At 38.5% G+C, this 19,864-nt stretch overlaps 1 protein-coding gene across 6 annotated transcripts in view; it reads left to right on the top strand.

Annotated features, from left to right (window-relative positions):
• Nucleotides 1-6,495: 6,495 nt before the first annotated feature.
• Nucleotides 6,496-19,864, top strand: part of HLTF (helicase like transcription factor) — a 55,958-nt gene continuing 42,589 nt past the window's right edge. For all 6 annotated transcript variants that reach the window (XM_047727476.1, XM_047727457.1, XM_047727466.1 and 3 more), the window contains exons 1-3: nt 6,496-6,718; nt 7,822-8,029; nt 18,712-18,878. In XM_047727476.1, the coding sequence (XP_047583432.1) occupies nt 6,699-6,718; nt 7,822-8,029; nt 18,712-18,878 (395 nt within the window). In that variant the 5' untranslated portion in view covers nt 6,496-6,698. The remainder of the gene's footprint in view (nt 6,719-7,821; nt 8,030-18,711; nt 18,879-19,864) is intronic.

The raw sequence follows: 19,864 nt of genomic DNA, 5'->3' as shown, positions 1-19,864 counted from the left end.
AGAGAGAGTGAGTGAGAGAGCACAAGCAGGGGAGCAGCAGTGGGAGAGGGAGAAGGAGGTTCCCCACTGACCAGGGAGCCGGAAATAGGGCTAGATCCCAGGACCCCAGGATCATTACCTGAGCTGAAGGCAGATGCTTAACTGACTGAGCCACCCAGGTACCCGCTTCCCGCTGTCTTTTATTCTTTTAAAAGATTTTACTTATTTATTTGAGAGAGAGTGAAAGTGAGAGAGATTATAGAGGGAGAGGGAGAAGCAGACTCACCGCTGTGCAGAGAGCCTGATGTGGGGCTTGATCCCAGGACCCTGGCTGGGATCATGACCTGAGCCGAAGGCAGCTGCCTAACCATCTGAGCCACCCAGGCGCCCTGTCTTTTATTCTTAATATTATCATGTACTATTCATTTTTGCATGTGTATATACAAGTGTCTAGCACATAGACCTCTGTAAGTCCCGGCTTGAGGCCAGGAACCCCTGGCAAAGCTAATAATATTTATCCACCTATTTTTGGTGTCAAAAAAAGGGTAAACATAGCTCCTAAAATAAAAATGTATAGATTTAAAAAAAGCTTTAAAAAATTATTTTTACTCAAAATGTATAATTCAAGTTTGTTAAGGCTAATTAAAAACTCTTGATTAAAAACCTTGATTACAAACCTGGAGCACCTGGGTGGCTCAGTCATTAAACATCTGCCTTCAGCTCAAGTCCTGATCCCAGGGTCCTAGGATGGAGCCCGACATTGGGATCTCTGCCTGGCAGGAAGCCTCCTTCTCCCTCTCCCACTCCCCCTGCTTGTGTTCCTTCTCTCACTGTGTCTCTTTCTTTCAAAAAAAAAAAAAAAATCTTTAAAAGTAATAATAATAATAACCTGAATAAAGTTCTAGGTTGTCTTTCAATAACAAAGGGATTTTTGGGAAAAGATTGAGAACTATCCTACTCAGTACTTTGTACAAAAATATTTTAAGAGGAACCCAAAAGACATTATGGTAGAAAGGCTCTTTCCTTTTCATCTGGTGGCAGCAATTTAGCTAAAGTTCAGGGAAGGTGGGTGCTTACAAGTACATCCTGGGGCTACGGAGGAAGAAGCAGTCAGATGTAATGGGCTTTATTCACAGAGTACACTGCTAGCAGTTCTGCCAACTCTCTGCACTCCCCAGGGTAACCTGCCCAACCTAGCCTGATAAAGTGCACAGACTGGGATATAAGACCATGCAAGTTTATATCATATATCAGACTCAAGTGCACAGTGGTGACTGCAAACACCCAGTTCCTAAGGGTGCTACCCATTCACCTAGGGTTACATCTGACTTTCTTTTTGACCCCAATATCTTATCTAAAGATATTTGAGAAATGGAAATTTTATTTGTAAATACTACAAAATTAGCAGTTCAAGCAGGATATTAATATATTTTGACCCTAAAATTTAATGTTTATGAACTTGAGTCTTTTGGAATTTCTAATTCTATTAGGTCAGGAGATTAAATTCCTCTAAAAATCTATTCAAATATTCTTTTTCTTTAAATTTGAGAAATGTGTTTGACATTTTGCAGTTTTTTTTAACTTTCTAAAGGACTTTTGGAAATGGCAAGTTAAACCTTAATTCTGGGTTAACAAACCATAATCCTATGGTTGTAGGATGCAGCAGTTTGGTAAATTATGATGATGATTGATGATTTAAACTGATTGGCTAATACAGTGAAGTTTCTCACATTTAAAAAGTGTTTTTGAGGGGCGCCTGGGTGGCTCAGTGGGTTAAAGCCTCTGCCTTTGGCTCAGGTCATGATCTCAGAGTCCTGGGATCGAGCCCCACGTCGGGCTCTCTGCTCAGCGGGGAGCCTGCTTCCTCCTCTCTCTCTGCCTGCCTCTCTGCCTACTTGTAATCTCTGTCTGTCAAATAAATAAAATCTTTAAAAAAAAAGTGTTTTTGATAATGTCCAAAGTATATTTAGAGTTGAAGTTTTGGTCTTTTAATTTTTTAGCCATAAAAAAGGCAGAAAAACATTCACCAATTCTTGTAGTATTATTAAAATAAGCGCTTTCAGGGCACCTACATGGTGCAGTTGTTAACCATCTGCCTTCAGCTCAAGTCATGATCCCAGGATCCTGGGATGGAACCCTGCATCAGGCTCCCTTCTCAGCCGGAAGCCCTGCTTCTCCCTCTCACACTCCCCCTGCTTGTGTTCCTTCTCTCCCTGTCTCTCTCTCTCTGTCAGATTAATAAATAAAATCTTTAAAAAAATAAAATAAGAACTTTCACCACAGCCATGACAAGAACCCTAAATAATTCCATGGCTCAGAGTTGTGCTTTCCTGAAGTTCAGAAAAGCGTCCTGTGCAGGACACAAAGGAAGGGATAGATCCCAAGCAGGCCTGATTCTTTAGCAAATTCTGGCCTTCTGTTGAGTAGGAGCACTTAGTCTAAGAGTCAAGGCCTAAAGGAGGAGGAAACTATTATCTCCTGGGAAAGTCCTTTGTAATCTGGAACACCACAGATTTCTCAGAATGGGAGTTGGCATCAGAGTGTCTCCTGGTTCTTGATGAAACAATTCAGTATGATCAAGGACACACACCTGGGAAAATGACTGGCTTCTAGAAACAGTGTTATTCTGATATTTGGGAATAACTCAGCTGCTGAGCACCAGGAAATAAGCTTCAATCAACTATACTTCTTGTTAAGTGCTAGAGAAAATTAGATAATAATTCTATTACAATAATAGTAATGGCAATAAGCATTTATTATTTAAAGGCAGGCACTTGATATTCATTATATTATTAAGACTTTTACTTGGTATTCATTATATATTACCTTCCTCTGCCCTACCAGCTGTTATACCCAGAAATCTGCCTCAGAATCTGTAGTGGTCCTGACTAAGTCTGAGAAAATTCCATTGTAAATAGCTAAGTTACAAAAGATTTATCTTCCATCATTTCCTCTGTCTTCTTATTAAAAAAAAAAAAAGTTAGAAATAGTATTGTACCAATGTTTTTTGATTTTGATAATTGTACTGTGATTGTGTATGTTAAAATAAATAGGGTAAGAGATGTGAGGGAACATTCTGTAGTAATTTTGCAACTTTTCTTTAAGGCTAACATTAATTAAAAACAAACTTGAAGGGTACCTGGGTGGCTCAGTGGTTAAGCCCCTGCCTTTGGCTCAGGTCATGATCTCAGGGTCCTGGGATCGAGTCCCGCATTGGGCTCTCTGCTCAGCAGGGAGCCTGCTTCCTCCTCTCTCTCTGCCTGCCTCTCTGCCTACTTGTGATCTCTGTCAAATAAATAAATAAAATCTTAAAAAAAAAAACTTGAAAAACTTCATAATTTCTTTACTATACTTTATCTTTCATTATTTTCTTGTGGCAGAAAAGCAATACATGTTCAAAACAGAAAATTTTACATGCATGTAAGTAAAAAGAAGAAAATGAAAATCTTCTAAGTCAACGAGCTAGAAGGTATCTGCTATAACTATATAAATGTAAAGTCACTGAGAGGTGCATGTGTATGGATATGTAGTATGTATTAATTTCGATCACTGACTCCATTTACAAAGATGAAATTTCGTATTTTTTTATTGAACTTAATTTATCTTATACCTTCAGTTTTCCTAATGGGAGGTAACTTAATTTAGTCACTTCCAGGTTGTGCAGGCATTTTAAGATTTAAAGTCAATTAGATACAGGTTTCAGATTCATTCTCCTTTCTCTTACCCTATAGGCTATGTTTGGGATCCATTCACCTTCAGCAGGTACCAACTACTGAAACTTCACAGTGCTGGAGGCTCACTGGGAATTATGAAAAGATTTTGAAAGGCTGCCCTTGAGCTCCTTAACAGAGCCACCTTATTAGCTTTTACTCCTTCATTGCCCTGGCACATTTCTGATCTCTTAAGACTCTTAAGATTTGCAGAACCTTGAGGCTGGATCCCCAGAAATTACTGGGCTATTATCCTTCCCTTTGTGGTGCTTGGCCTAGGGTGATGGCATTCAGGCTCTTTCCCTGAGATCCACTTAAGAAAGATTTACTCTGTGAACTCTAATATGTTATTCCTGAAAATTCTCCTCTTCCACTGAACTTTGTCTTTATCTCCTTACGGGTGAATAAAGCAAGCAAACAAGCAAACACACATCATCATATATTCTTCCAGAACCTATTAGGACATAAACTTGGAATATTTTGTATTACAGTCGGCCTTTTAGAAATTCAGATTATTTTCTTTGCCAAGGGTTTCAAAATTCCATTCTGTTAAATTATTTTTTAAAAAAATTTTTGTATACAATTGTGAAAATTTGATTATGTTATTAGAAGATACCAAAGATCGATTTATCATTAATTTTGTGGGGTGTGAGAATGGCCTTGTGGGTCTGTATGAAAATATTCATAATTTTTAGAGAAGTTAGTGAAGACTTTTATAGGCAGGCTGGGTTGGGAAGTGATAGCAGTGGGAGGTAGGGGACAGATTAAAAAGAGTCACACCTGCCATTCTTTGATTTCAAGCTCACAGCATCAAACAGGAGAGTGACATGATTAATGTGCATAAACGGGGAATGATGAGAAAGTGTGTTTGTGACTGGAAAGTGAGCGGCTGGAGGAATTTTTTATTCCTTCCCCTTCCTCAGCATCCATACCCAAATCCATCAGCACACTGTGTTGGTTCTCTAGCTTCATTATCTCCCTTTTCCAAGCTACCATTATCTCTTAGCTGGACACAATTGTTTCCTAATTATCTACTAAGCAGCCTACTTCTGTTTTTTCCCTATAATCTCCACATCGCTGCCAGAATGGATTCTTTAAAGCCTAACGCACAGTGTTATTCTCTTGCTTAAAACAATTGAGGGTCTACTGCATTTAAAATAAAATACAAACTCTATCACAGACCCTAAATTTCTATGGAATCCGGCTCTTACCTTCACCACCATCCTCTTTGTGCCATGACTAAGTGAAAGACTGTTCAGCTGCTAGATCTGAAATGTAAAACAATGTAAAACACTAATATTGTTGACTTTAATGTCAAAAAAGTTGACTTTAAATGGCAATTTTTTACCTTAATCTGCATTCTTTAACAATGGGGCAGTAATTACAGATCTTAAGGAGTTGGGTTTACCTGTATTTTCATATTAGCAATTTTGTCTTTTAATGATCATGGCTTCTTCATTGATTTTACACATACAACATTTTCAGTCTAAGTGCTTTCTGGCATATTTTCCAAAAACTTACTTAGATTTTGGCACACCAAAAATTGAACTATATTGCCATTTATCTAATAGTTCCAGAAGAAAGTAAATTAATATTATTTGAAATGCCAGTTCTCATCTTTTTCATCATCTTCCTTCTGTTTAGTGAAATGAATAAATTGCTGCAAATTCAATTTCTCTTTCCATTGCTAGTTCATGCTTACAAATGATAGCTTAAGAAAATGAACAAATGCCTCTTCAAAAAACTGTCTTATTGACTACTCTTCATACTCTGCTGAAGGAAATGTAAAAAGCACCACTCTATGAAGGGCAAGTGCCAATATTGACCACATTCACAGATACATTTCCTCTTTGATCCTTTAATTCTTCTTTGACAGTTACACAGAGCCTAAGTGCCGTTCAAAACCAGCACCAGCTTCTTACTGTGGTGGTGCTGCTGCACCATTTTAAAGGTCAGCCAAGTTAGCTTGTTCTGGGCTCCCAAGCTGCAGAGCTCAGCCTTGCCAGCCCCTTGGTTGCAGTCAGCCCGCTGGCCAACCCCTCCAAAGTACATTTTCTGAATCTCCTCGGACTCAAAAGCCAACTGTGTAGCTCCGTTCCTCCTATGGTTCCTTGAGGAAAACAAGCTTCTTTCCACCTATTCACATGGGCAGCCACGTGCCTCAGGTGTAGCTGGTCCTGCTCATCACTCCCAGCAATCAACAACTGCTAGAAATTAATTTTTCCTTAAAAAAGAAAATGGAAGCGGGGGGGGGGGGGGCCTGTAAATCTAAATTCCAATTAAAGTCTCCTGAATTCGTTGTGTCTCATAGATTCGCTAGTGACACTTAAAATGAATAGTTTGAGGGCAATCACCCGAGGTTCACCCCAAGAAATGAAATAAAGTATCTCGCTGGTCGCTCCAGGGCTCATAAAATCGCGGAGCTTATTCAGTCTAAAATCCTGCTACAGGTCACATGAGGTGAGGTAAGAATGAGGCAGGATGAGGTCAGGCCTGAAGAATGGTTCTGAGACAAACAATGGAAAAGGAGGGTCATTCTGCTGCATTTGAAGCTGGTAATCAAACCGAAAACGCAGACACCCCCCGCACGCCACTCTGACTCCTAGGGCCGCGTGGCTTTCCCGCGCGCTCGCCTCGGGGGCGGGGAAGAACCCGGATGGAACCGCCCCTGCAGCAGGGACCCCCTACAGTCTTTGAATCCCTGCGTGGGGCGGAGTTGCCCTCCCTTCCATGCTCTGATTGGTTTATTTCCGTAGGCCCTCTCCTCGCGATTGGACTTTGCCAGTGTCAGTCACAAATCGTCACTGGTCTCTTAGATTGTTGCTAGAAGGCGACGGCGTCGACGTCTGACTAGATTCGCGGCGTCTCACTTCCACCAGAGCGCTTTTCCTTCGGCGCTTGGAACCTACCCTCAGCTTCTCGGCTGTGGGGCCTGGAGGGAGACGTATTGAGGCGGCTCGAGAGCTATCTGGGGCGCCCAAGCGTTCTGTTCGTTACCCGCTCAGCGCCATGTCCTGGATGTTCAAGAGGTGAAGGGGGCGGAGGGGGTGGGGCGCAGGGGGTAACGGCCTGTCGGCGTCCCCAAATGAACCTGACCTTCCCTGTGTTCCCTTCGAGTTCTCCTCGCGTTCCCGGTGCAGCTTATATTCGTCCTGCTGGTGGCTCATATCACCGCGGGAGAAATAAATACATTGCCTTAGCTGGCGAGGGGAGGCTCCTCAGGCGAGGGGTTATGGGGGGGCTCTGGGGGGGCCCGGGATTCAAGGCTCCGCTCTTTAACTGGGGTCCTGATCTGAGCTTTATTCAGTGAGCACCCGTTAGATGCTCAATGTGCGCTAGACGGTGTGCTCAGAATAAAGGGCCAATTAAGACAGCCCTTGTCCCCAGGTAGCTTACAGTTTATGTGCGTGTACATACCTGGAAATACGTATTTGCAATGGAGCCAGATGTATGCGGAGCGTACAAGGAAAACGCGGGGAAATAGCTTCCGTCGTTCTTAGGAGAGTTTCAGGAAGCCCCTCAGTGGACTTCCCCTTATTTTTCATTTTCCAAATTGGTGTACATGCCTCTTCCTGGAACAGTTATCCATGAAAGGATTGAGGGTACCCTTAAAACAATGGGAATGGGAGGCTTGAGGTCAGCTTCCCATGATGGTATGATTTGGATGCCTGAATAAGGGTTCTGTTTGGAGAGAATTAAAATAGTGGATGCTGGACGTTTTATCTGTAACCGTATAGATGGCTTCACATATAATAATAGTTCTATATTTGCAAGTCCTTTCTAGTTCAGTTTTTATTGAAATTTGGTGTGTGATTAGAATTACAGACATATACATTTTAGTTTAAATAGGTAATCATTACTAGGAAAAAGATTTGTGAGCCCTTGTTGGAGTTTTCATTTTGAGTACTCAGTGGGTAGAAGAGGCATTACTGAACAGGTAGGGTTCCTGGAGACCTTCCCCACTCACTCCAATTCCTGCTTTACCCATAGTAGCACTGTCCATCTTTATATAACAGTTCCCACTAAAGATTTAACATGTCGAAATAAAATGAGAAAACAGTTGGCCTGTGTATATAACATAGTCTTTGGTTAAATAGTGTATCATTTTCCTGTGCTTTTTCTTTTTTAATAGAGATCCTGTTTGGAAGTACTTGCAGACTGTCCAATACGGAACCCATGGAAATTTTCCACGCCTCTCATATCCAACTTTCTTTCCCCGTTTTGAATTCCAAGATATTATACCTCCAGATGACTTCCTAACTAGTGATGAAGAGCTAGATTCAGTTTTATTTGGAACTTTGAGAGGTCATGTAGTTGGACTACGCTATTACACAGGAGTAGTGAGTATTAGATATTAAGTTGAAATGTATTTATCTTATTAACCTAGAAAAGAATTTGAAGGTGATATGTACAATTACTACTTATTTTACTTTAATTAGAATGTATCTGGTTAAGAGATAACAAATATTTAATGCCTAATTTTCTTTTGCATTTATATCCCGCTTGTAATATACAGGGCACTTTTTCCTGAATGGTTTCATTTGATAGCTGTAATGACTCAAAGGTAGATAGAACATCTGTTATCCCGTTTTTATAACTGAAGAACTAAAACTTAGGAAGGTTAAATGATTGGCCCAAAAAGCAGATACTTGGGGTACATTTGTAGAGTAACTTCCAAGTCAGTTCTTTGCTTTCTCCCCTTCTGTCCCTTAGCGCATTTCTCTACTTCAGTATTTTTAATTTAGGAAGATTAATTCCTGCTAGATAAGGGAATTGTCTATTTTTAGGTCCTTTTTTTCCCCTTTCTGTAGTAAGACTACCTGTCTCCTAATTTTTCTCCCTATGTCTATCTTACTGTATCTCTATTTGCATGTGTATGTGTGAGAGACAGAGATAGTACATGATTTCATAGCTGGTGAGAAGTTGTCTTTGTTATGGTTATGTAGGATGTTTCTGTGTTATTTGGATGATGTGTCACTAGTTTTATTCTTTATTATGAAATATTTTAAGCATGCATAAAAGTAGAATAGTATAACAAACTCCCATATACCCAAATATAACAAATTTTTCTCCCATTTCTTTCATCAGTTTTTCTTTTGTCCTTTAGGACAAAAAATCTCTACTGTATGAGTTCACATTCATATAATTCAGTTTGTCTCTCTAAAAAAATTCAAACTTTGTTATTTTCATACTTAACAAAATTAGTAATTCCTTATTACATCTAATAACTAATCCATAATCAGTTTTCTTGATTGTTTAAAAAAGTTATAGTTTTTTTTTTTTTTTTTTGAGAGAGAGCAAGCTAGAGCATGTGGGGGGAGGGTCAGGAGAGGAAGAGAGAGAATCTTATGCAGACTCAAGTGTGGAGCCCCACAAGGGGCCGGATCTCATGACCCTTAGACACTTAACTGACTGAGCCACCTCACCTGGCACCCCTCCTATATTTTCTTTATATTGGAGCTTCTTAGAATATTTTGTAATTGTTTGAAATGTGTTGCTAGGAAATTTCTTAGGACAGAACAAGATTTCCTAAGTTTCTCTATGTTTCTAACTGTGACATTTATATTAACGGGCAGTTTGGCTAAATACAAAGTCCTTGACCCATATTTTTGCTATGTGATATTTTGATGTTGCATAAAATGTTGGATAGAATTCTGATGACAATATGATTTCTCTCCCATATAAGTGAATTGGGAATTTTTGCCTCCATAACCAAAGGGTATTTTTCCTTATCTTGAAAGGTCTTATGATTGCCCTGTAACTTCATTTTTTTCTGTTTCAGAAATTTTTTCTTTAATTATAGCTTTAAATGTTTGCTTTGTTTTTCAGGGACTCCATTCTACCATCTATGTATTAGGTCTCCTCTGCATATATCTGTGCCTGTGTATATGTCTATTGCTGTCTCTGAAATCCTTTTTTTAAAAAATTTAAATTATATTGGGGCGCCTGGGTGGCTCAGTGGGTTAAGCCTCTGCCTTCGGCTCAGGTCATGATCTCAGGGTCCTGGGATCGAGCCCCGCGTCGGGCTCTCTGCTCTGCAGGGAGCCTGCTTCCTCCTCTCTCTCTCTCTGCTTGCCTCTCTGCCTACTTGTGATTTCTCTCTGTCAAAAAAATAAATAAAATCTTAAAAAAAAAAAATTTAAATTATATTAAAATTTTTTAAATTTAATTTTGTTTTTTCAGTGTTCCAAGATTCATTGTTTATGCACCACACCCAGTGCTCCATGCAACACGTGCCCTCCTTAATACCCACCACTAAGTTCATCTAATCCCCCACTTCCCTCCCCTCCAAAACCCTTAGCTTGTTTCTCAGAGTCCACAGTTTCTCATGGTTCGTCTCCCCTTCTGATTTCCTCCAATTCACTTTTCCTTTCTTTCTCCTACTGTCCTCCATGTTATTTCTTATGCTCCACAACTAAGTGAAGCTATATTATAATTGACTCTCACTGCTTGTCTTACTTCACTCAGCATAATCTCCTCCAGTCCCATCCATGTTTATACAAAAGTTGGGTATTCATTCTTTCTGATGGAGACGTAATATTCCATTGTATATGTGGACCATATCTTCTTTATCCATTCGTCTGTTGAAGGGCATCTTGGTTCTTTTCACAGTTTGGTGATTGTGGCCATTGCTGCTATGAACATTGGGGCCCTTCTTTTCACTACATCTGTACTTTGGGGTAAATACCCAGTAGTGCAATTGCAGGGTTAGGGTAGCTGTATTTTTAATTTCTTAAGGAATCTCCACACTGTTTTCCAAAGTGGCTGCACCAACTTGCATTCCCACCAACAGTGTGAGAGGGTTCCCCTTTCTCCACATCCTCTGCAACAATTGTCCTTTCTTGTCTTGTTAATTTTGGCCATTCTGACTGGTGTAAGATGGTATCTCAATGTGGTTTTGATTTGAATCTCCCCGATGGCTAATGATAATGAACATTTTTTCATGTGTCTCTTAGCCATTTGTATGTCTTCTTTGGAGAAGTGTCTGTTCATATCTTTTGCCCTCTGAAGTCCTTTCTGTCATACTTCTTCACTTTTTAATTTTTCATCATTTATTTCCCTTACCATGTAGTTATCCACAAGGTCTGTGCACTTTGTGTTCCTTCTAGTTTTTAATTCTGAAATAATTTTTCATTTCTAATTTTTTCCTGAAATCTATCAGTTCCTATGTCCTATCCATCTCTTTTTTTCTTTTTAAATATTTATTTGTCAGAGTGCACCTGCATAAGCAAGGGAAGCTGCAGGCAGTGGGAGAAGCAGACTTCTCACAGAGCATGGAGCCTGATGTGGGACTCAATCCCAGGACCCTAGGATCATGACCTGAGCCAAAGGCAGACAGACACTCAACTGACTGAGGAACCCAGGCATCCCCGTCCATCTCTTCTTTAGTTCTCATATCAATCTCTGAGCTTGCCTATTTCTGATTTGTGCTATTTTTTTTCAAAACTTGGATTGTTTTCTTTTTTTTTTTCTTTTTTTTTTTTTTAAAGATTTTATTTATTTATTTGACAGAGAGAGATCACAAGTAGGGAGAGAGGAGGAAGCAGGCTCCCTGCTGAGCAGAGAGCCCGATGTGGGGCTCGATCCCAGGACCCTGAGCTGAAGGCAGCGGCTTAACCCACTGAGCCACCCAGGGCCACTGTTTTCTAAATTATTTTAAGCCATTGTGAAATACTGGATTATGGTTTCTGATTTTAGAACATTTACTATTTGTTGAGCTTAGAATAATTTCCGTGATACTAATAAGCTAATAAAAATATTGATCCCATTAAAAGTAATAATCACTTAAGTTTTTTTATTTTTTAAAATATGTATTATTTATTTTATAAGTACTACATATTCATTATTTTAAAATGGCTAAAAGAAAAAACATTAAATCTCCCTGTAGTTTATCATCCTGGACCATAACTTATTCATTTTATTTTTTCACACTTCACTCTGTGAACATAAGCGTGTAAATTGAAATCATATTATGTGTTAAAAAATATGATCGTTATTAGTCTGTGATAGTGGTCACCCTTTTTTCTCCTGGTAGAATATTGGGACTATCTTTTCATGTCAGTACAAATCTATATCATATTTTTAGTTTCCTTATTGATGGGCATTTTGGGGTTGATCACTATTATGAAAATATAATAAAAATTGACGTATTTAACTTTGCATAGTTATTATTTTCAACTTTTCCAGTTTTATTGAGATGGGATTTACATGAGAATATATACATATTTTTAAGCAAATGATTCCATGAGTTTTGAGAAAGATAAATACATGATAATCACCACTCTATTTATTTATTTGACAGAGAGAAATCACAAGTAAGCAGAGAGGCAGGCAGAGAGAGAGGAGGAAGCAGGCTCCCTGCTGAGCAGAAAGCCCGATGCGGGGCTCGAACCCAGGACCTGGGATCATGACCTGAGCCAAAGGCAGCGGCTTAACCCACTGAGCCACCCAGGCGCCCGATAATCACCACTCTAGACAAGATGTAGATTATTTCTATCACCCCTAAAAGTTTGGTTGTATTTTGTTGCTCATTTCTGCTCTACCTGCCCTAACAACTACAATCTAATTTCTGTTGCTCACAGTTAGTTTAGCCTGTCCTAGAGCTTTATGCATTAAAGATGCATTAGAGATTTATATGTATTAAATCATACATTATGTACTTTTTAATTCTCATTTCATTCAAACTCAGCATAATTGAAATAGTCAATTTTGGCAATTTATATTTTTAAAGAAAACCATCTAAATTTTCATATTTATTGTTGCAGAGTTGTGCTTAGTAACATTTTAACTGTGTTCGTTCTTTGTGCTATATATTTGTGTCTAGTTTTTTTTTTTTAAAGATTTTATTTATTTATTTGACAGAGAGAGATCACAAGTAGAAGGAGAGGCAGGCAGAGAGAGAGAGGGAAGCAGGCTCCCTGCCGAGCAGAGAGCCCGATGTGGGCCTCGATCCCAGGACCCTGAGATCATGACCTGATCCGAAGGCAGCGGCTTAACCCACTGAGCCACCCAGGCGCCCCTTGTGTCTAGTTTTTATCAGTTAGCCTTGGTAGAGATTTAAGTTTCATCTTTTCAAACAACCTTTCTTGAATTTTTCTTAATGGTTGTTATTTTTCTTCATTCTTTCTGTTTTGTATCTGTTATCTTATTTTCCTGAAGTTTATTTTTAGATTTTCGATTTGAATGTTTCATTTTAATCTTACTAATAATAGCTTTTAGGGGCATCTGGTGGCTCAGTCATTAAGCATCTGCCTTCAGCTCAGGTCCTGATCCCAGGTTCCTGGGATGGAGCCCCACATGGGGCTCCCTGCTCATTGGGAAGCCTGCTTATCCCTCTCCCACTCCCCCTGTTTGTGTTTCCTCTTTTGCTGTGTCTCTGTCAAATAAATATATAAAATATTTTTAAAAAATAATAATAGGGGGCGCCTGGGTGGCTCAGTGGGTTAAGCCGCTGCCTTCGGCTCAGGTCATGATCCCAGGTCCTGGGTTCGAGCCCCACATCGGGCTTTCTGCTCAGCGGGAAGCCTGCTTCCTCCTCTCTCTCTCTGCCTGCCTCTCTGCCTACTTGTGATTTCTCTCTGTCAAATAAATAAATACAATCTTAAAAAAAAAAAATAATAATAGTTTTTTTGGGGCACCTGGGTGGCTCAGTGGGTTAAAGCCTCTGCCTCCGGCTCAGGTCATGATCTCAGAATCCTGGAGTCGAGCCCACATCGGGCTCTCTGCTCAGCTGGGAGCCTGCCTCCTCCTCTCTGCCTGCCTGACGGCCTACTTGTGATCTCTATCTGTCAAATAAATAAAATCTTTAAAAAAAATAGCTTTTAGGGGCGCCTGGGTGGCTCAGTGGGTTAAGCCGCTGCCTTCGGCTCGGGTCATGATCCCAGGTCCTGGGTTCGAGCCCCACATCGGGCTTTCTGCTCAGCAGGGAGCCTGCTTCCTCCTCTCTCTCTGCCTGCCTCTCTGCCTACTTGTGATTTCTCTCTGTCAAATAAATAAATAAAATCTTTAAAAAAAAAAAATAAATAAATAAAAAAAATAGCTTTTAATCTTTTAAACACTCTTCAAAGTACTATATTAGTTGTATCTCCTAAATTTTGATACAAAAAATTGGCATTGCTATTTTTTAAGATTATTTATTTTATTTTTAAAGATTTTATTTATTGTATTTAGTTGAGAGAGAAAGAGCTCCAGTTGGGGAAGGGTGGAGAAGGACAGAGGGAGAAGGAAATGCAGACTCTCCGCTGAGCAAGAATCCTGGGGACCTGATGTGGGGCTCAATCCCAGGACCCCTGGATTATGACCTGAGTTGAGGGCAGATGGTTAACCGACTTAGCCTATTTATTTGTTTTAGAGAGAAAGCACGCACGTGCATGCAAGTGCCTCTGTCTGCACTTGAACAGAGGGAGAGCTAGGGACAGAATCAGACTCCCTGCTGAGTGTGGAGCCCTGTGTGGTGCTGGATCTCCCTGAGATCATGACCTAAGCCAAAGAGTCAGAGTCTGAGGCTTAACTGACTTAGCAATCCAGGTGCCCCAGGAATTGCTAATTTTTTTTTAACGTGCTTTTTTAAGCTTATGATTAAATTTATTTCTTGACACATCAAAATATTTTATAATAAAATAGATGATTTTTTTCCTATTCTAAAAATACTGTTATAATTAGTTGTAATTCTTTTTTTTGTTTTTAATCTTTTTTTTTTTAATATGTCCTTTTTTGTCTTGGTGCTCAGGTCTTGTTTTCTTTGTTCTTATTGTCTCTAGCATTTTGGCTTATATGTATCGTATTTTAAATTGTACTATCATTAATTACTTTCTACTATCTATCTACTGTCTACTCTCAGTAATTACCTATCATCTGTAGTGACAGTTACCTAATTATAATAAGTGATAATTTATTACAATAAAAGAAACTTATCTAATTTTCTTGTTTGAGATAAAATCTAAAAAATACTGTTTTTTTTTTCTTTTTTTGGCCTTTTTGAGGTTGTATATTTCCTAGGATTTGCATAATTTTGTGTAAAAAAATATCAGGCTTGCAGGCATTGGCAGAGAGGATGGGACTGGGAGAGGATAGAGCTATGCCTTATGAATATCTCCGAAGGACTAGAGAGGAATATCTGTCTGATAATCTGATTGGTCAAGCTATAGTGAAAAATCAGTAGACAGATCTTGGTGGTGGTTTGAAGCAGCATTCCCTTGTCTTTTTCAGACAATTAAAAAAGTGATAAATCACTACCATAAAATTCACCATTTTTATTTTTTAAAGATTTTGTCAGAGATAGTGCACAGGTGCACACACACACAGGCTGGGAGAAGGGCAGTTAGAGGGAGAAGCAGGCTCCTTGTTCAGCAAGGAGCGTAATGCAGGACTTAATCCCAGGATGCTGGGATAGTGACCTGACCTGAAGGCAGACGCTTAACCAACTGAGTGACTCAGGTGTCTCAATATTCACCATTTTTTAAAAAAATTTTATTTATTTATTTGACAGAGACAGATCACAAGTAGGCAGAGAGGCAGGCAGAGGGAGAGGGGGAAGCAGGCTCCCCGCTGAGTGGAGAGCCCGATGTGGGGCTTGATCCCAGGACCCTGAGATCATGACCTGAGCTGAAGGCAGAGGCTTAACCCACTGATCCACCCAGGCACCCCTACCAATATTCACCATATTTTTTTTTTTAAAGATTTTATTTATTTGACAGAGAGATCACAAGCAGAGAGAGAGAGAGGAGGAGGAAACAGGCTCCCTGCCTAGCAGAGAGCCTGATGTGGGACTCGATCCCAGAACCCTGAGATCAGGACCTGAGCTGAAGGCAGAGGCTTAACCCACTGAGCCACCCAGGCAGCCCCCAATATTCACCATATTTTAAGTGTACATAGAGTTGACTTGTTTTTATTCACAAGGTTATGTAACTATCCCCACTGTCTGGTTCCAGAATGTTTCATCACTCCAAAAAGAACCCTGTACGCATTAGAAATCACTTGCCATTATTCTCTCTCCTCAGTCTCTGGTATCTACCAATTTATTTTCTACTTCTATGGATGTGCCTACTGTATGCATTGCCTATAAATTGAGCCATACAATATGTGACCTTTCTGTCTAGCCTTCATTACTGCCATCTTTTGTGTTAATATTCTCTGTGTGCCATTTTAATCTCCTCATTTCTTTTACTATATGTTTTGAGTTGTTTCCTTATTTGCTGCTCTGGGAAATTACAGTTAATATCTTAATTCATAAAAATCTAGTTTGGATTAGTGCCAACTTAATTTTAATAGCATACAAAATTTTGCTTATAGATAGCTCCATTTCCCTCATCCCCCATTCCTTTGTGCTGTTAACATACACATTACATCTTTATATACAGTGAATGCTCATCAACATGGATTTATGATTATTTTATGCACTTTTAAATCAGGTAGGAGAAAAAAGTTAACAACCAAAAGAAATTACACTGTTTATATTCACCTAATTACCTTTACCTGTAGTCCTTATTTCTTTGTGTAGATTCAAGTTATTGTCTAGTCCTTTGATTTCAGATGTAGGTCTCTAATATTTCTTATAGGACAGGTGTGCTGGTGGTGATTTCTCAGTTTTTGTTTAACTGGTATGTCTTTAATTTCTCCTATACTTTTGAAGGGTGGTTTTATTGGATATAAGGGTGGTTTTATTGGATATACAGTTCTTGGCTTTAGTTTTTTTGGAAGCACTTTGAAAAGTTATTACACTGTCTTCTGGCCTCTATGCTTTCTAATGAGAAGTCAGATATTTAACCTTGTTGAGGATCCCCCTATAAATAAGAAGGAGTTTCTCCTCTTGTTGCTTTCAGCATTGTTTACCACAGCTTAATTATGCTGTGTCTGGGTTTAGATCTCTTTTAGTTTATTTGGAGTTTGTTGACTTTCTAAGATATGTAGATTAACGTTTTTCATCAAATTTGGGGAGTTTTCAGCTATTATTTCTTCAAATATTCTCTCTACCCCTTTTCTCCTCTCCTTCTGAGACTGGTGTGTATCTTAGATATGGTTGCTATTGTCCCACAGATCTCTGAGGCCTGTTCATGTCCATTCTTTTGTCTTTCTATTTCTCAGACTCTGTAACCATTCTTAGATTATCTAATTGACCTGTCTTCAACTTTATTAATATTTCTTCCTCCACATATCCGCTATTGAGCCTTTCTAGTGAATTTTTTTTTTTTTACTTCACTTTTTGACAATAGACTTTGTATTTGGTGAGATATAGTTTTTGTGCATTCCTTTAGTTTTTTAGACATGGTTTGCTTTAGGTTTTTGAACATAACTTTAATTTTTTTTCCTAGTAGGTCAAACATCTGTGCTTCCTTGGGGACAGTTGATAGCTTTTTTCTTATGAGTGAACTATACCTTCTCATTTCTTTGCATGTCTTGTGTTGTTGTTGAAAAGGAGACATTTTAAATAATGTGGCAACAGTAAAAATTAGATATTCTTCTCTGTCTCCAGGGTTGTTTGTTGTTGCTGATTTTGGTAATTGTTGCTTGTTTAATGATTTTCCTGAATTAACCCTGTAAAATCTACTGATGTCTGCACTTGGTTAACTTAGTAGTCAGCTTATAATTATACCAGTCTCTCAGTCTTTACTAAATGAGGGGATCTATATGCATTTGGGGCATTCTTCAGTTGACAGCGATTCCTTAACATTCATGTCCTGCTTGTTCAGAGCTGCAAGTTTAGTCAGAGGTGTGAGCTTAGGGTCTTCTGAAGTCTTTCCCTGATCATATGCACAGCCCCAGGCATGCATACAGCCCTCTGCTTGAATATGGCCTTCTACTTTCCCAGAAATATATTGGAGCTTTTCAAAGCCATTGGAGCTTTTCAAAGCCATTCAGAGATGGACATCTTAGTCTCCGGCTTTCCTTTTAATCTTTTTGGTTATTGTATTGTTTGCCCCAGCTATTACCCACTGCCTGTAAAATTGTTTCTGATAAACACCCACCCAAGGAAGGAGGTTTTTTTTATATTGGATGTGCTCAGAGATCAAATAAAAATCACTTTGCAAGTGGAGAACTTCTGGAGAACCATCATACAGGTCAAATAATGACAATTCTTTGGGAATGAATCTATGAAAGATTCTGTTCCATTGCACTCCCTTTGGTGACTGCTAGACTGCACCAAGAATTTTAGCAAGTTATTTTTAAAGGCTGTCATGCAGCTGAGAGCTGGAGAGGGACTAGAGCACTGATGTTTAGCTGTTTTTCTCGAATTAACACCCTTCAGGTTTCTGCAGTCCTTTGGTTGGTTTTCTAGATGTCTGGAAAAGTTGATTCTGACAATTTCTGCCATTTTTTTCATTGCCATTATGGAAGAGAGAATTTTCAAAAGTCCTTAACTCTTCTGTTTTCAGTGATGTCACCTTCAGGCAAATTTTAATCTGGTAGAATCAGAATGACATGAGTTGAAGGTTGGATATATTTTCTTAATTTCATTCCGTTCTGACTTAGAATTAATATCTTTTTCCCTTTTTAGAGTATGGAGAAATCACACTTAGGAACCAGCTTGCTTGGATGTAAATTCTAATTCTGCTACATAATACCCTTATGACCTTGGTCGAGTTACTTAACTTTCCTGTGCTGTAGTGTCTTCATCAGTAAAATGGGTGTAATGATAGTACCTACCGATAGAGTTGTGAGAATTTGAAAAGTATAATCTATGTAATGTACTTAGAACAATAGCGTATAATAAGCACTCAATAAAGATCACCTGTTTTCGGAAGTTATGATGTTGAAAATTTTAGTGTGACTCTTATTTAGTTTTGAATGTATCATGCAGATATCAAGGATCTTTTAACTTTCCAGTGAATGTAAGTTTAAAAAATACTATAAAAAATATTATAAAATATATTTTTATGTTAGTATACAAATATAAGTCTAATAAAATATACATTTCTTATATGCTGTTATTACGTATTAGAAAATAAATGGGAAGCCCAGAAAAGTTTAATGAAGAAAGCTCCTATTGCGTTTATTATTTATAATATTATCTGTTTATTATTAGGTTAATAATAATGAAATGGTTGCGTTACAACGAGAGCCCAATAATCCCTATGATAAGAATGCAATTAAAGTAAACAATGTAAATGGAAATCAGGTTGGCCATTTAAAGAAAGATCTTGCAGCTGCATTGGCCTATATCATGGACAACAAATTGGCACAGATTGAAGGGTAATGTATTTTCAGAGTTTAGTTTTAATAATTAAAGTTGTGATCTTTGAATTTGTTAAGAGGCTATATAGTTGCCCTTACAACTTTTATCACTATGCCTTTATTGTGTGTTAATAAATGTGTTAATTCTCTTCCCATCTGCCTCTACTACCCCAGCCATGAAACAACTATGCTTTTACTTTTCTACTAAATTATTACCATGGAGAATAATAGACTTTGGCTCAAATATTAGGAAGTCCACACCATGTGTCCAAACCTTTTAGTGCATCGATTTGGGAGTTTGAAAGTGTTTAAATCAGAGGTTGTAAACTAGTAGCCTGTGATCATATGTAAGTGAGTTTCATTTTGCCTACATAGTGTTTTGTAATTTTTCATTCGTTTCTAATATTCAAATATCTGGATATTCTGCATTTTATACAAGTTTATTTTTTACCTGATGTAAAAATTATTTATATAGATTTATCTTGACAAATGGAAGATCTGACCTTCATTTTCACAGGGCATCAGTTGACTGGAACAAAGTAGCAGCTGCTACTTTAGGCAAGGCCTATATGCTCCCAGTTCTACCACCCCTTCCTTTTTTAAAACTCCCAGTCTCCTTGGTTACCTTTTTTTCTCTTTTAGGCATTTAGTCTGTGATCTCAACTTTAAGTATGGAATGTTTAGAATATGAAAAGGTGAGGTTGGATGATAAATACTGAGTAATGTCTTCTCACTTGTTTTCTCCATTCTCAGTTCATTAAATTTTTTGTTTATTGAGAATAAATTTTTAGTGAAAATAAAATCCTGGGTCAAAAATGCAGTTGACCCTTGAACAACATGGGTTTGACCTGTATGGGTCCACTTAAATGCAGATTTTTAAAAAATAAATGCAGTATAGTACTGTGAATGTATTCTGTCTTCTTTACGATTTTGTGAATGTTTTCTTTAGCTTACTTTAAGAACACAGTCTTTCATGCATATAACCTACAAAATATGTGTTAACT

This window comes from Lutra lutra, chromosome 1, assembly GCF_902655055.1.
Source record: "Lutra lutra chromosome 1, mLutLut1.2, whole genome shotgun sequence".
Classification (NCBI taxonomy): Eukaryota; Metazoa; Chordata; class Mammalia; order Carnivora; family Mustelidae; genus Lutra; species Lutra lutra.
The sequence above is the reverse complement of the archived record's forward strand: the minus strand, read 5'-3'. Positions and strand labels throughout refer to the sequence as shown.